This window comes from Typha latifolia, chromosome 7 (genome assembly GCF_019914945.1).
Source record: "Typha latifolia isolate L0001 chromosome 7, TyphaL0001v2, whole genome shotgun sequence".
Taxonomy (NCBI): Eukaryota; Viridiplantae; Streptophyta; class Magnoliopsida; order Poales; family Typhaceae; genus Typha; species Typha latifolia.
The window spans coordinates 3,908,985-3,922,821 of NC_133092.1; the positions used below are offsets into that span (position 1 = coordinate 3,908,985).

Here is a 13,837-nt window from a genome sequence, read left to right on the forward strand (position 1 = left end):
TTTTTATTTTTATTTTTTGCACTCTCATTTGTCTTTTGACTTCAATACAAATTATTGGAATGGAAAGATTGCTTTGGTTTAATAAAGAAGAACAAATTGTATAAGGAACATGTAATGCATTAACTCGTATGGGCTTTGAGCAAATTTTATAGTAGATATTTGTATGGAACACATATCTAAATAACAATATAATCAAATATAACATAAACTTTCGATATCAAGGCTCATGGGGTTGATAGTGTTTAGAGATAATTATCCCTAATTTTAAGGTATGAGAACAAACAGAGTACGATGAACAATCCAAAGATTTTTTTCGAATATATGAATATAAGTTAATTCTTATACAATAAACTCATACATTTACTGTATATTTATATATCTTCTAACCTATACTAATAAAATGAAGCTTAAAAAAACACAATAGCAGATGTAATAATAGGTGGCAACTGATCATGGCAGTTGTCTCTGTTTTTATTTTTAAATCAGTATAATTTTCTAGCTATTTTTATTAAAAAATAATTATGTAAAAATTTGATCTAATTTGATGAAATGTGTTGGCACACATCCAATGATTTACATAGATCAACTTAGACAATGTGGCATTATCTTATCTATTGATAGTTGTTTTCTTTATCTTATAGTCATCACTATCAACTAATAACATAATATCACATCAAAAGTGTTTGTAGAGTTCTTGAGAGCGTAATATTATTCTTTTGTAGTTGTAATTTAATATGATATTATCGTACTTTAATCGCACATAGTATAATAGATAGTGATTAGGAAAACTTTAGCATATCATTTACTTTCCCGAGCCGCCACGCTTGCCTCATCCCTCTCTCTTCCGCCAATTGTTTTTGGCTAAAAGGAAGGGAGAAGCCTCGCTCCCTACTAAGACAACTAGGTTTTTTTTCTCCCTCCTTCGCTATACTTATTTTTCTTAGAAACTGATCATATGTCTCACTACCGATGCTCGACATGGTGCGCCTCCTTGTTGGTTTTGGCCATATGAGAAGTCCTAGAAAGAAGATTGGGGATTATGATCTCGGGTGGAGGCCTTTTATGTCGAATTCAAACTTGCTATTATTTTCTTTCTTGACTTGCCCCCGAGCTCACTACTCTTTTAGTTTGCTTAGTTATATTTTTGCAAGTTGGTTGTTGTTGGTGATAATAATGTTTTGCGTCAATAATTTTCCTTGTATTTTATTCTTAGGTGCATCGCAAAGCTATCCATGTCTAGACTTATAGTAATAGCGAAGAAGCCAATTTGAGCTATGTGTCGGATAGTAATTTTTTTTCTACGCTCTTTGATATTGTTGTAATATATTCTTTTTTTATACTTTAGATAATTACCAAGTCGTGGAGCTTATTCTAAGCCATCGCTCAATTATCATTTCTATTTTTTCAAGTGTGATTTAGATTATCAGCTAATAAAGTTCTTCACCTACATTTTTTTATATAAAAAAAAAAGTAAAATAATTTTTTTATAGTCTTTCTAATGTCTATCGGATCAAATCCAGATTCCAACCCAAAAACCGACCCGGTATTACCCACAGCTTCCATAAAAATTTGAAAAATCAAAACAAACTTTCTAACTTCTCTTTGCGCCAAAACCAACAAATATACCAGAAAATCTCAACCGTCCACCTCGCAGAAGGAATTCAAATTCCCGTGATTGCCGATGCCCTTGGCTATATTTAAAGTGGGGGCGTCCCCTTCCTTAGTTGCCGCCGTTTCTTTCTCTCTAACACCAAAATCCCCAATCCCCTGTTTCTATCCGTCCACAGGAATCCGGCCAAAACCCATCCCTTAAAACAAATCCCTTCCTCTTTCCTCCTCCTCCTCCTCGCCACAATAGAGATCGGATCGGATCGCTCGAAGACGATCGGAACGAGCTCGGATATCGAGGTAAATGTGAGTTCCTTTTCGAAGTTTAGATTTCCGATCGGAAGTGGCTCATCTGATTGTTGTTCTTATAAATGTCCTCTTCTTAGAATGCTCTCTGATTTGAATAATTTCCACGAGTAAATTTTAGTTGATCTTTTCCCTATCTCTTCTGATTAAGAAAAGTTTTTGCCATCTATACTTCGAATGGAGCTTGCCATTGAGAAAGAAATGAAGCAAGCAACTTGTCCCAATAATATAGATCAGTTCTATATGCTCGTGCTTTTTGATGGTGGTTGACCAAAATGACATTCTAATGTTCTATTCTTAGTGGTAACTTAGGATTCTCGAACAATTAGTGTACATTAATTTACAAATTATTGCAACTTAATATAAGCCAATTGGAGTATATCATTTAAACCATCATGCATGTAATGAATATAGTCATAATCTCCTTAATTTTCTTGCCATGTAAGGCACTCACTATGGTCCCAAACAAGAATTAGAATAAAAAATACCTCTTATACACGTTTAGACAGGTAACATTCGCTTACCGGATTTTTCCTACTAATATTTATAAATGTATCTAAATCTAGTTCATTGTGCCATTCTATATAAGAAAAAGTTCTCCATAGTCTAAATTTGCCAACATTACTGTCATTCAGCTCTCTCGTATTAAGTTGAATTTTTATAGCTTACATGTAAAGCTATAAATTTTATGCAACTTGTGATCTACACATTTAAAAGTAAAAAAATAAATAAATAAATCAGAAGACTTGAGCTTGATTTCTACTTTTCCTGTGCCAACTTGTAGTCCTTATATCCATTCAAAGCTACTTCTCTATTAGTTCCAAATCTCTCTCTATCTGTGATGTAAATATCATAAGAATGATCACATGTTGGCCAAAAGATAGCGTGGAGTGTTAGGTGAGGGGAACGTAGGAGTTTGTAGCTACGTTTGAGTAATATAGAGCCCACATTGTTCGGTTGTAGATTCTTTTAGGTCGTTAGTAGTTTTATTAGTCCAAGTGGGTTCCAATCATTGTCTTTGGCTCGTATATGGTCCTGCCTCTTGCCCAAGTGATCTCGATCACAACCAAATAGTTTTTTATTAGTTACATTAGTTGGAAAATATTTCCCATTAACTCATGATTTTTTGCAATTTAATTAGCAAAAAAAGAAAATTTAAAAAATCATATTTTTTATAGTTAATACATATTTTGTTGAATTAGAATACATATAATTTTATATGCAGTACATACTAAAGCTTATTTTGTCAATTAGAAAATAAAATATAATTAAGGTGCAAAATGCCTCACTAACAATCTGGCACTTCCTTTTGAGAGCATAGATTAGATGCCTCAGGATTTACCTCAAAAACTTATAATGATTAGAAGTTCTTACCTTTTGGGTTCCCAATATAATTTGAAAAGTAAAATTACCACACATATTGCTTGCAAAATATAGCTACTTTCCCTAAGTACAATAGATTCTCTCTTTTTTTTAATCACTTTATTTATGTTTAATGCCTTATTATAATTAAAAGAGTAATGTGATTAATTTTAATGCCTTATTTATGATCACTTTCTCACAGGCAAATTAGGATTCCTAATTCATGAAAAACATAATGCATACCCCAACTAAAACATGGAAATATACTCTCCAACTCAACATTTTGCATCCTAGATCACTTGATTCTCCTTCTGATGCATCGCACTTTTTTCTTTTCTTTTCGTTCCTTGTCTTTCATTTCTTTGATTAGATAGTTTTATGATTTGGTACACGTTTGTTTGTTATAGCAGGACAGTACATGACAAAAGTACTTTTGTTGGGGTCCATCCACCTCAAATATAATTCAGTAAGTGGAACAATCCGTATCCTCCGGGAAAACCAAGAATGCAAGTGTCAGACTTCCACCATTCCTACTATCTATGGATATAATCGGCCATATTCTGTAATATAGAACAAGAGTGTATCTTATCTGAAAGTTTAAAATTTTAGGTATCTTTATAAAAAAAACCCTTAGACATTTTAAGTTTATTTTCTTTTAAATTCTACCATATCATATGAATCTTTATTATTTGACAATGTATTGATATTATATATAGATGAGTTAAAGTAATTATAGATGCAATTGATCTTGATACCTTTAAGTCATTTTTTATAATATCAAAATAAAATAAAGAAGAATTTAATATTATGATCAAATAAGGAATATTTTGGGTATCTTAATTTGTTATTTTTATGATCACGATATGTCCGTGTCATGTCATCTTCTTTCTTCTTATTCTAATCAGTAATATTACTCTCCAATAATCGGTAGGAGAAGAGAAGATGTTAACATTGGGAGGGAAGTCCATTCCAGCTTAAATAACAAACAAAACAGAGAAGAGAGAGAGAGAGAGAGAGAGAGAGAGAGAGAGAGAGAGAGAGAGAGAGAGAGAGAGAGAGAGAGAGAGAGATGGAAGGGAGAGAAGGGAATGGCATCATCGAGAGCAGCGAAGATGCGATGCGATTAAGAGCACGAAGCGAAGTGGAGAGGAATGGGTCAGGCTTACACGACGATGACATGAGGGAGCCGTTGCTGCTGAGGCGGCGCACCACCAACACCACCTCGCAGATCGCCGTCGTCGGCGCCAACATCTGCCCCATCGAGAGCTTGGACTATGAGTAATTTCTTCCTCTTGTAGCAATTTAAGACCTTGTTAATAAAGATTGATTTTTGCTGTATAATAGGATATGCATATACATGTATGCCTAGAGAAAGAAGTGTGTGTGGGAGAAGCATGAACTTGAACATTATTAGCAATTTGGCATGTTCGGTTTTCGCTGAGAAAGTAAGCTGTGCAATCTTTGTCTTGTAGAACTTGAACATTATCTGGAGATCATTATCTTGTAGAATATTCCTTAATTTAGGATTGTAGGATTGGATGAAACTACTCTGATTTACTTAGATTTTTTTTAGTGCGTTTGCTTACCCTTGCCGATGATATCTTTCATGCACGGCTCTGTTTTTTTGTAGCAGTAGTTCACCATTGCTTTCTTTGTTTCCACGGAAAAAAAAGAGAAGGTTATGCATTGCGCATAACACCATATATAATATTTTCTGGTTCTTCACTTAGGCAAACATTATTTAAAACTGTTCTATATATCTGTTTATTCTGAAAATTGGGTTGAATACATTGGTGTTTGATGCAATTAAAGTTTGACAGTTTTTCCTCTCGTATTTTTCTTATTGTCTCCTAATTATTGAAGAACAGAGTATATTTCTCTTGAACTCAATGAGACAAATCCACTATATGTTGAGTCACAATTTGCATTTATTACTAGATGATGATGCTAATGATACTAATTCATTCTTTTACATATAAGAATATCTGTTATTAACCTTTGTATATATTTCCAGGATTGTTGAGAATGACCTTTATAAGCAGGACTGGAGGTCAAGAAAAAAGGTTCAGATATTTCAGTACATAGTCCTTAAGTGGACCCTTGCACTTCTTATAGGCTTGGGCACTGGGCTGGTTGGTTTTTTCAACAACATTGCAGTTGAAAACATTGCAGGGTTTAAATTATTGTCAACAAGCAATTTAATGCTCAAGAATAGGTAAATTTAAACTTTTCTTTCGGTACTTCGGTGAACTGGTGAACTTACCACTTCTTTAACTTATATGTTCTTTCTTGTGTGCAAGAACATCAATACTGTTTTTTGAGTTAAGAAAGAGAGAAATATCAATACATTGAATACTAAGACTTGGGAGGTACTATGAGAAACAGAGGTCATGACCTATTAGTAACATCATTATGCTAATGTTACCCCGAACCCAATACCATTTCATCAGAAAGGTGCTGACCCTGTTACAATGCCTAAATCACACACTGCAAAAGCAGTAGTGCACAATGTACAGGAGCAGAAATTGCAGATGAATGATATGAAAATTAAATATTCAAATATTGCCATCCAGTGTTTTCTTTTGTGGCAAAGCATAACCAACGCTCAATCATCCATCCAGTACTTCTCTGATGGCAATCATGCTTCTGGAGAACATCCTATAGCCTATGGGACGAGCTTCTTGATTCATAAATGTGTCTAGTGTAAAAGTACATAGAAAGTTAATAGAACTTTATTCATTTTATTGATCTATGCTTGCTAACTGAAATTGGAATATCCTTTTGATGTCAATACATAGTCAGAGTTCAACTAAATGCCTAGATCAATAAAAAAACACTGAGCGTTTGGCATGACAATATTGTATACATGTATGCATGAGGAAGCTACAGCCTACCCTCAAGGAATCTAAGATCAGACTTTCAAGAACCTCATGAAACCAACATTTAGTATTACCCTCCCATGTTCAATTGTTTAGAATTAATCAAGTAATTTCTGTGTGGTTCCAGTGCAGGTTCAAGGAAGCATTTGTAGTATATGCTGGCTCCAATTTAGTTTTGGCAGCAGCAGCTGCTGCATTATGCGCTTATGTTGCACCTGCAGCAGCTGGATCTGGGATACCTGAAGTGAAAGCTTATCTTAATGGAGTTGATGCCCACTCTATATTGGCACCTAGTACACTCTTTGTGAAGGTTTGCTGATTCATTTATACCCATTATTGGAACACTTTTAGTACTTTTGCATCCTTTGTCTTGTTCCTTCCAATGTAATTCCCTGTTTCATACAGTTTCTTTAGGAAAATCTTGAAATGGTTGATAAGGATGGTTTTTTTAAAATTTTCGTACTCAACCTACTCTAAATGAGAATATGCCTTGGGTTGTTATAGTAGCCTGCTGATAGGATCTGTACAAGTAAGTTCAGCTTAAACTATTAACGGGAATAATTGAATCATAAGAGGCAGAGAATATATGGCTATGGATATCTCAGAATCTACAACTTCTCCAGGTAAGATCTCAAGTTAGAATAAATTCTGCAGCTTTCTGCAACAAATTTGTAGCTTATCCAAGCAGTTGTATCTAATATATGTAGTCATTTAGTATTGTTCCTGTTCCATCTTCTCCCTTTCAAGAAGGACAGCCTAACCATCAAACAAGCGCCTTTTCGGTAAACCATGATAACACCACCTCCTAATGCTTCTCTACAAGTTCCACTAGACGAGTCCAATGCTGTATATTGGACTTCAGACTAGGATTTCAGAAGTAGAAACACTGAATGAGTCACGGAGTGCTCTTTTTTTTTCAAACGGGCCATAGACCATGGAGTGCTCTGTACTTACAATTTGAGGGAATAAAGCATGTCAAAAGGACTGTCTGAGTCATTCTGTTTGTACTTACATCAACATGCTATAGGGGTGTTGAGTCATACTGGCTCAAAGACATTGACAATAGAAGTTATTCATTAGAGGGTTCCTAAAGCTACTCATTACTACATCTCATTTGTACTTATTGCTGCATAACTAATCTAGCATTTTTTTTTCATGCCTATTCTCAGATATTTGGTTCAATAGGTGGAGTTTCTGCTGGATTTGTAATAGGTAAGGAGGGACCTATGGTACATACAGGAGCATGCATTGCCTCCTTTCTTGGTCAAGGTGGATCCCGCAAGTACCATCTGACATGGAAATGGCTCAGATACTTTAAAAATGATAAGGATCGGCGAGATTTGATCACCTGTGGGGCGGCTGCTGGTGTTGCAGCTGCCTTCCGAGCACCAGTTGGTGGGGTTCTCTTTGCTCTTGAAGAAGCAGCCTCCTGGTATCTTATTACTCTCTCTTTTTCAGCTTTATTGTTCTGGTCAACCATTTGTTCATATCAAGTCACAGATGTTCATGTCCCAAAAATGTTGAAGATCTTTGGCAAAATTCATGAGTTTAATATTTGTCATTGATCAGTAGGATAATGCCACTCGATCCTTGTTATCATGCGATCAAGTTTCCTATTGCATCATTACTTCTTTGAACTGTAAGTCTATCTATATTATATAGAAGTCACCAATACTTCCAAAACCATCAATTATGCACTACTGATTCATGGATGCTATCTGATATGCAAAGAATTGAATATTTATCTAAGCTGGACAAATTCACTTGGGAAAAAAATCTGGACATGCATGGAACTTTCTGTTCTCTTCTGGTGGAATTTCAAGAAATGGACCAATAAATCAAACATTTCTTTTTGTTTCTCTTTCTAATTTTAGGTGGCGAAGTGCTCTTCTTTGGAGGACCTTTTTCACAACAGCTATAGTTGCTGTGGTATTGAGAGCTCTCATAGAACAGTGCCGAAGTGGAAAGTGTGGACTCTTTGGGAAAGGAGGATTGATAATGTTTGATGTTAGCTCAAGTGTAACAGCATACAGCATGGCAGATCTGATAGCAGTTATATTGCTTGGCATCTTTGGAGGTCTCTTTGGAAGTCTCTACAATTTTATCCTAGACAAAATTCTTCGCGCATACAGTTTCTTCAATGAGTATGTTAGCTTACCAGTGATAATTTATAATTTTAAAATTATTATTTCTGTCTACACTAGCTTCAGTGTCATTATTTCTCCAACGTAACTTGTAACGAGTTTGTAATAATTTTGTAAAACATTAGTGTTCTTGTTCTTGTTTTTCCCTTTTTTTGTTACTGACATGCCTATTAATTGCAGAAATGGTGCTCCTTCAAAGATTCTCCTAACAATTGCTGTCTCTCTCTTGACTTCATGTTGCGCCTATGGGCTCCCTTGGCTTGCAAAGTGCACGCCGTGTCCTCCTGATTTGCTAGAACAGTGCCCCACCATAGGCCGCTCAGGCAACTTTAAGAACTTTCAGTGTCCTCCAGGCCAATACAATGACCTTGCGTCCCTCTTTCTCAACACCAATGACGATGCCATCCGCAACCTCTTCAGTGGTGGCACCAACAACGAGTTCAACATATCCACCCTCCTGATATTCTTCGTTGCGGTTTACTTCCTTGGACTTCTAACATATGGCATTGCTGTCCCTTCTGGCCTATTTATCCCTGTTATACTATCCGGTGCTTCCTTTGGTCGTCTTTTTGGGACCTTCCTTAGCCCTATTTGTGGCCTGGACACAGGTCTTTTTGCTCTTCTTGGTGCAGCCTCTTTCCTTGGAGGGACTATGAGAATGACGGTCTCCGTTTGTGTTATACTTCTCGAGCTTACCAACAACCTTTTAATGCTCCCCTTGGTGATGCTTGTTCTTCTTATATCTAAAACTGTAGCTGATAGCTTCAATAAAGGTGTCTATGATCAGATTGTTAAGATGAAGGGCTTGCCTTACTTGGAAGCCCATGCAGAGCCATACATGAGAAACTTGGTTGCGGGGGATGTTGTATCAGGCCCACTAATTACATTTTCTGGTGTGGAGAAAGTTAGAACTATAATCCGAACTCTAAGGTTGACAGGGCATAATGGATTTCCAGTAGTTAATGAGCCACCTTTCTCTGAGGTACCAGAGTTGTGTGGGCTTGTGCTGAGGTCGCATTTACTTGTTTTGCTGAAAGGAAAGAGATTTACAAAGGAGAGAGTATCGACTGAAATGTCAGATGTTTTTCAGAAATTTGGTGCATTTGATTTTGCAAAGGCAGGGTCTGGGAAAGGAATTAAGTTGGAAGAATTGGAAGTAGGTGAGGAAGAGATGGACATGTATGTCGATCTCCATCCAATAATTAATAGGTCACCGTATACAGTAGTTGAAACAATGTCTCTCGCAAAGGCTGCAGTGCTTCTCAGGGAGCTTGGACTAAGACACTTGTGTGTTGTGCCAAAGACTCCAGGGGTAAGAAAGCTCTTATTTGGACTCCATTATGCACTAAAATTGACAACTTTAGAACACACTTATATGCTTGCACCCATTAGTTATCATTCAATCAGATATGCTTTTTAAATAGTAGTACATGTCGATCAAATCTCATTCAAACGGAATATTAGTATTCTTTTGGTATATTGTTGCTGTCCTGAATGTTCTCTGTTGATATCCTCCTTATAATAGAAGCCCATTACTCTTCAAAAAATAAAAATAAAAAGTTAAAAGAGTTTTCTCAAAAAATTGAATTTGACTTGCCTAGCTGATTTTTCTGACTTTTGTCGTTGTTACATGTCTTAAGTGACCCTTTTAATTTACTGGATTCTGTCGATGTTTAGTATTTTCTAATTCGATATGTAATATGTAACCTGTAACGAGAGTTGTAATATATTGTCTATGATTAATTACATAAAAAAACTTTATCATGCCAACAATCTTTACTGGCTTGAAATCGTCTGTCCTATTATTCAGGTGATGAAAACAGGTTTTGATGTCCTAGTTTATAAGAAGCTTGAATTGCTTTAGAAGCCATTAATATTTTCGATTTGGCACAAAGATGGCCTTGATTGCTTGTTATTCCCACTTGTTTCTCCTTCTCCTAGTAGCTATCTGTCATAGTTCTTTCTGATAATAAGTGCATTTATCTGCATTGCCATCTTCTATTTGCGAAGGTGCTTCCATAGACAAAGGCTAATGAGCTGCATGTTTTGCTCACAGAGGCCCCCCATTGTTGGAATCCTGACAAGGCATGACTTCATGCCAGAACACATCCTTGGATTGTTTCCTCATATCAAGCACCATAAATAATGGAGAAAAAAAGAAGTAGAACAAAGAACAGCAGTGTGGCGCTCTTCACCATTTTTCTGATAGTAAGAGGTGAAGGTCGAAGTTGGAAACCATCAAATTTGTTGGAAAAGCCTCAATTTAGTATTGGATGTAATATATATATATATATATATATATTCTTTTGCTTGTTCAAAGGATTGTGTTTGACTTTTTGCAGTGGGACTGTAACTATGGACCCTGATTCTGTTTGTGAATAATGCTATTCGCTTCTTTTCTATTATCAATATCTCAAAACATTGTGAGGATGTTGAGTTTGGGCAACTTGTTTTGTAGCTAGCTAGTAGCAAGGCACATAGATTCAATTTGGTTATGGTGTAGTCTTGCTTCCCTTTTTTGTAGACTAAACTTTGGCTATGGATATCAAATAAAAATTAGAGAAAAAAAATATGAGTAATTTAGATATTTTATAAATTATTCCGTGTATTATAATAGAATATTTTTTTACTAGCACCGTTCTGTTTAGTTACTATTAGATTAAATTAACTCAGTATATTAAATAAAAAATAAGAGATCAAATTATAAAATCTAATTATAAAACAGATAAAATATAAATTTTAATTTGTAAAAGTTACTAAACAAAATAGAGAAGAGATGGAAGAATAATTATTAATATTAGAATTCACTCTTAGTATTCTAATATAATACTCTTCGATTGATACTCTTCCATTTAAACCAATTAAATTATGTGAGGGCATTAGATGGAAATTATATTAAAAAAAAAGTAAGTGTGTTAGCTTACAAAAATCCTTAAAAGACTGGTCTTAAATAAAAATTGATGAAATTGTAGGGTGCTATTTGAAAAACTTTCTGTGACATAGCATTAGCTAGATCCCTCTAGATTCTTCTCGGCGAGGATTTATTATTGGATACCTTTACGAACCCCATCAAAACTATGTGTGGATGTATACATTACGTGCAGGTAAGGAGAACCGTGTCTTTTTATTTTTTATTAATTATTCATCAATCATGCCGTTCTTGTGAGTTAGAATAATAGCATTCACATAACAATGATTCAATCGTTATGGATCTTAGGATTCCCCCATCCCATAATGAGTATCTTTTCTAGACAATGTCTTCATTCATACATTATCTCTTTAAAAAATGACTTTATAACCACACAAAAAATATGGTCCCGAGTGCTGTAGGAGGGAGACTCAGCATCTCTTGTCCTAGTTTGTTTGAGGAGGAAGATGATGAATAAATTAGGTAGGGCCGGGCAGAACAACAATTTAAGTTGGGTATGACAAGAAGCGACGAGCTTGACGGCAAGTTTGACAACAGAGTAGTAAAGAGCAAAGCAATTGAGATAATAGTGCTGGCTTCTCAAAGTAGTTCTAGGAGTGCTATGGAGCACCACTCCTATTATGTGCCGGTACACCGTCCCATCATTAGTTACTTTTATTATTTCATAATTTTTAAATTAATATTCTATTATTTGAATGGAAAATGATTAGTTAAAGTAATCTAAATTGTAGTTAAGCGGTTGAATCTTATCCGCTTACGAACGAAAGCCATGACTCTTTGATGGATTTTTCATCGGTACTTATAATTATTCTATATAGATATATATATATATATATCAAATAGGATTAGCTTTTTTATATTTTTTTTGTCTAGACTAATTAATAACGTAAAGAAAATTCATGAATCTATGAAACCATGAGAACAACTTTACAGTAGTTATGGTCCATATATATATATATTAACAGGACATCAAATGAATCAAGCTAGTTAGCAATCCGACAAGTAGCAGGAGAATGGAAACAGCCAAATCTGAATAAGATGAGCCTTATCCTTGATCTCCGTGCCAAACTCCCAGGACTCTTCAATCCTCTTCTTCTTTAAATCATAGGAGACCAGCCTCCCTGGCATCCAAAAGTATAAAACCTCTCTCTCAGGATGGAATGCCAATAAATTAATTTGGCTCCTTCTTTCCACTACCTCTTGCACTCGAATGCTGTCCTTCAAGACCCAGTTGGATTCGTCCAAATCTGTCACCATCCAAACTTTCACTTCCTCGCCTTCGTTGTGCGAGTAGTGTAGTCGGCCGCCGGAATGCCCGATGCGGCCGTCGCGCCTCGTCGGCTCCGGCAACTCGATCTTTCTGCAATGCATCTTGTGGAGATTTATCCCAACTATATGGTTCGGATAGGCAAGAACGTAGAGAACTCCGTGGAAGTAGTGCATGGTGGCTGACATGGCATCGGTGTCGATCCCCCACTGGAGCTCGTGCTCGGTCCACTTGGCGGTTTCCGACGAGAACACCTCGATCTCGGCGCCGTGGGCTCGCCACGCCGTGAAGCAGACCACCTTGTAATCCGGCGAGTCGCAGGGATCGAACGCGAGTACGGAGAGGTGGGTCTTCTTGAGGGGCTTCGGGAGAGCCACCCACCTCTTGACGTCGGGGTTTACGACGTAGAACGCCGTCGACGGCGAGGAGTAGGAGAGGAGCAACCCGTTGCAGCTGTCTATGATGGTGGACTTGTCATGGTAGGGGAAGAAGTCGAGATTGCATTCCTCGAGATGGTGATCATCCGAGACGAACGCGTATCTCGGCGCGCCGTCCTGGTCGGAGCTGCCGCGGTAGAACACGGCCGACGTGACCAACGGAAGCCTGCGCCGGAAGTGGTCGTCGGAGATCATCCCATGCCATGATTTAGACACGCACTTGAACCTAAACAACGACTTCAAAGGAAGCCTTACCAGGATTTCTTCGAGCAAATCCTCACACATGTTACTGCTAATCACTTCACCATTCGGATTATAAATCTCCATTAAGTAATTAAAAAAGAATCTACCAAAGAGATTGTAGCAACAGTACCTAAAATTAATTTTATGTCACCCAATGAACTAAATGGACAAAAGACGGAGGAATTGTAATTAACTATGGATCGATGTAGAACTTAGCTTAGAAAATTGACAAGAAGAGGTTGAGTAGGAGAGCTTTAGAAGACGAGGGATATTTATAGTGATCTCAAATGGCTTTGGCTTCCACGCATAACCATTGCTGATGGGAAACCCGGAAGCGTGAAAGCTAAGCGCACCGAAAGGTCTGCATAGTGCACACTGCACTTCTCTCATAAGGTGGAGTTCTAATAAAATCCAATGCAAAATATATATATATACATTACATGATATTCATATTTTTAGGAGAATTTTTAAAAAATATAACCCCATATTTTGCTTTTATTATGAGAGATAATTACACTCAAACTCAAAAACTATTATCAATTTTCACATAGACTCTTCATCATAGAAGATCGACCCTAGTGGAATTTTCCAACAATCACTTTCTTTCTTTTTTTTCTACAAAATTTTTTGCATATAACACCTCAATTTTTTTAATAAAATTA

At 36.4% G+C, this 13,837-nt stretch overlaps 2 protein-coding genes across 2 annotated transcripts; one reads left to right on the plus strand and one right to left on the minus strand.

Annotated features, from left to right (window-relative positions):
* The first annotated feature begins 1,746 nt into the window (after positions 1-1,746).
* Positions 1,747-10,729, plus strand: LOC140791821 (chloride channel protein CLC-c-like). Its single transcript, XM_073142482.1, has 9 exons — positions 1,747-1,908; positions 3,684-3,742; positions 4,208-4,554; positions 5,291-5,491; positions 6,288-6,465; positions 7,325-7,587; positions 8,030-8,299; positions 8,480-9,611; positions 10,356-10,729. Exons 3-9 carry the CDS (start codon positions 4,346-4,348, stop codon positions 10,443-10,445), a joined length of 2,343 nt encoding a protein of 780 aa, XP_072998583.1. The 5' UTR covers positions 1,747-1,908; positions 3,684-3,742; positions 4,208-4,345; the 3' UTR covers positions 10,446-10,729.
* A 1,377-nt stretch (positions 10,730-12,106) lies between these two features.
* LOC140792295 (F-box protein At5g49610-like) lies at positions 12,107-13,572 on the minus strand. The gene has a single exon (XM_073143192.1). The coding sequence runs from the start codon at positions 13,257-13,259 to the stop codon at positions 12,216-12,218; it is 1,044 nt and encodes a 347-aa protein (XP_072999293.1). The 5' UTR covers positions 13,260-13,572; the 3' UTR covers positions 12,107-12,215.
* Positions 13,573-13,837: the final 265 nt, after the last annotated feature.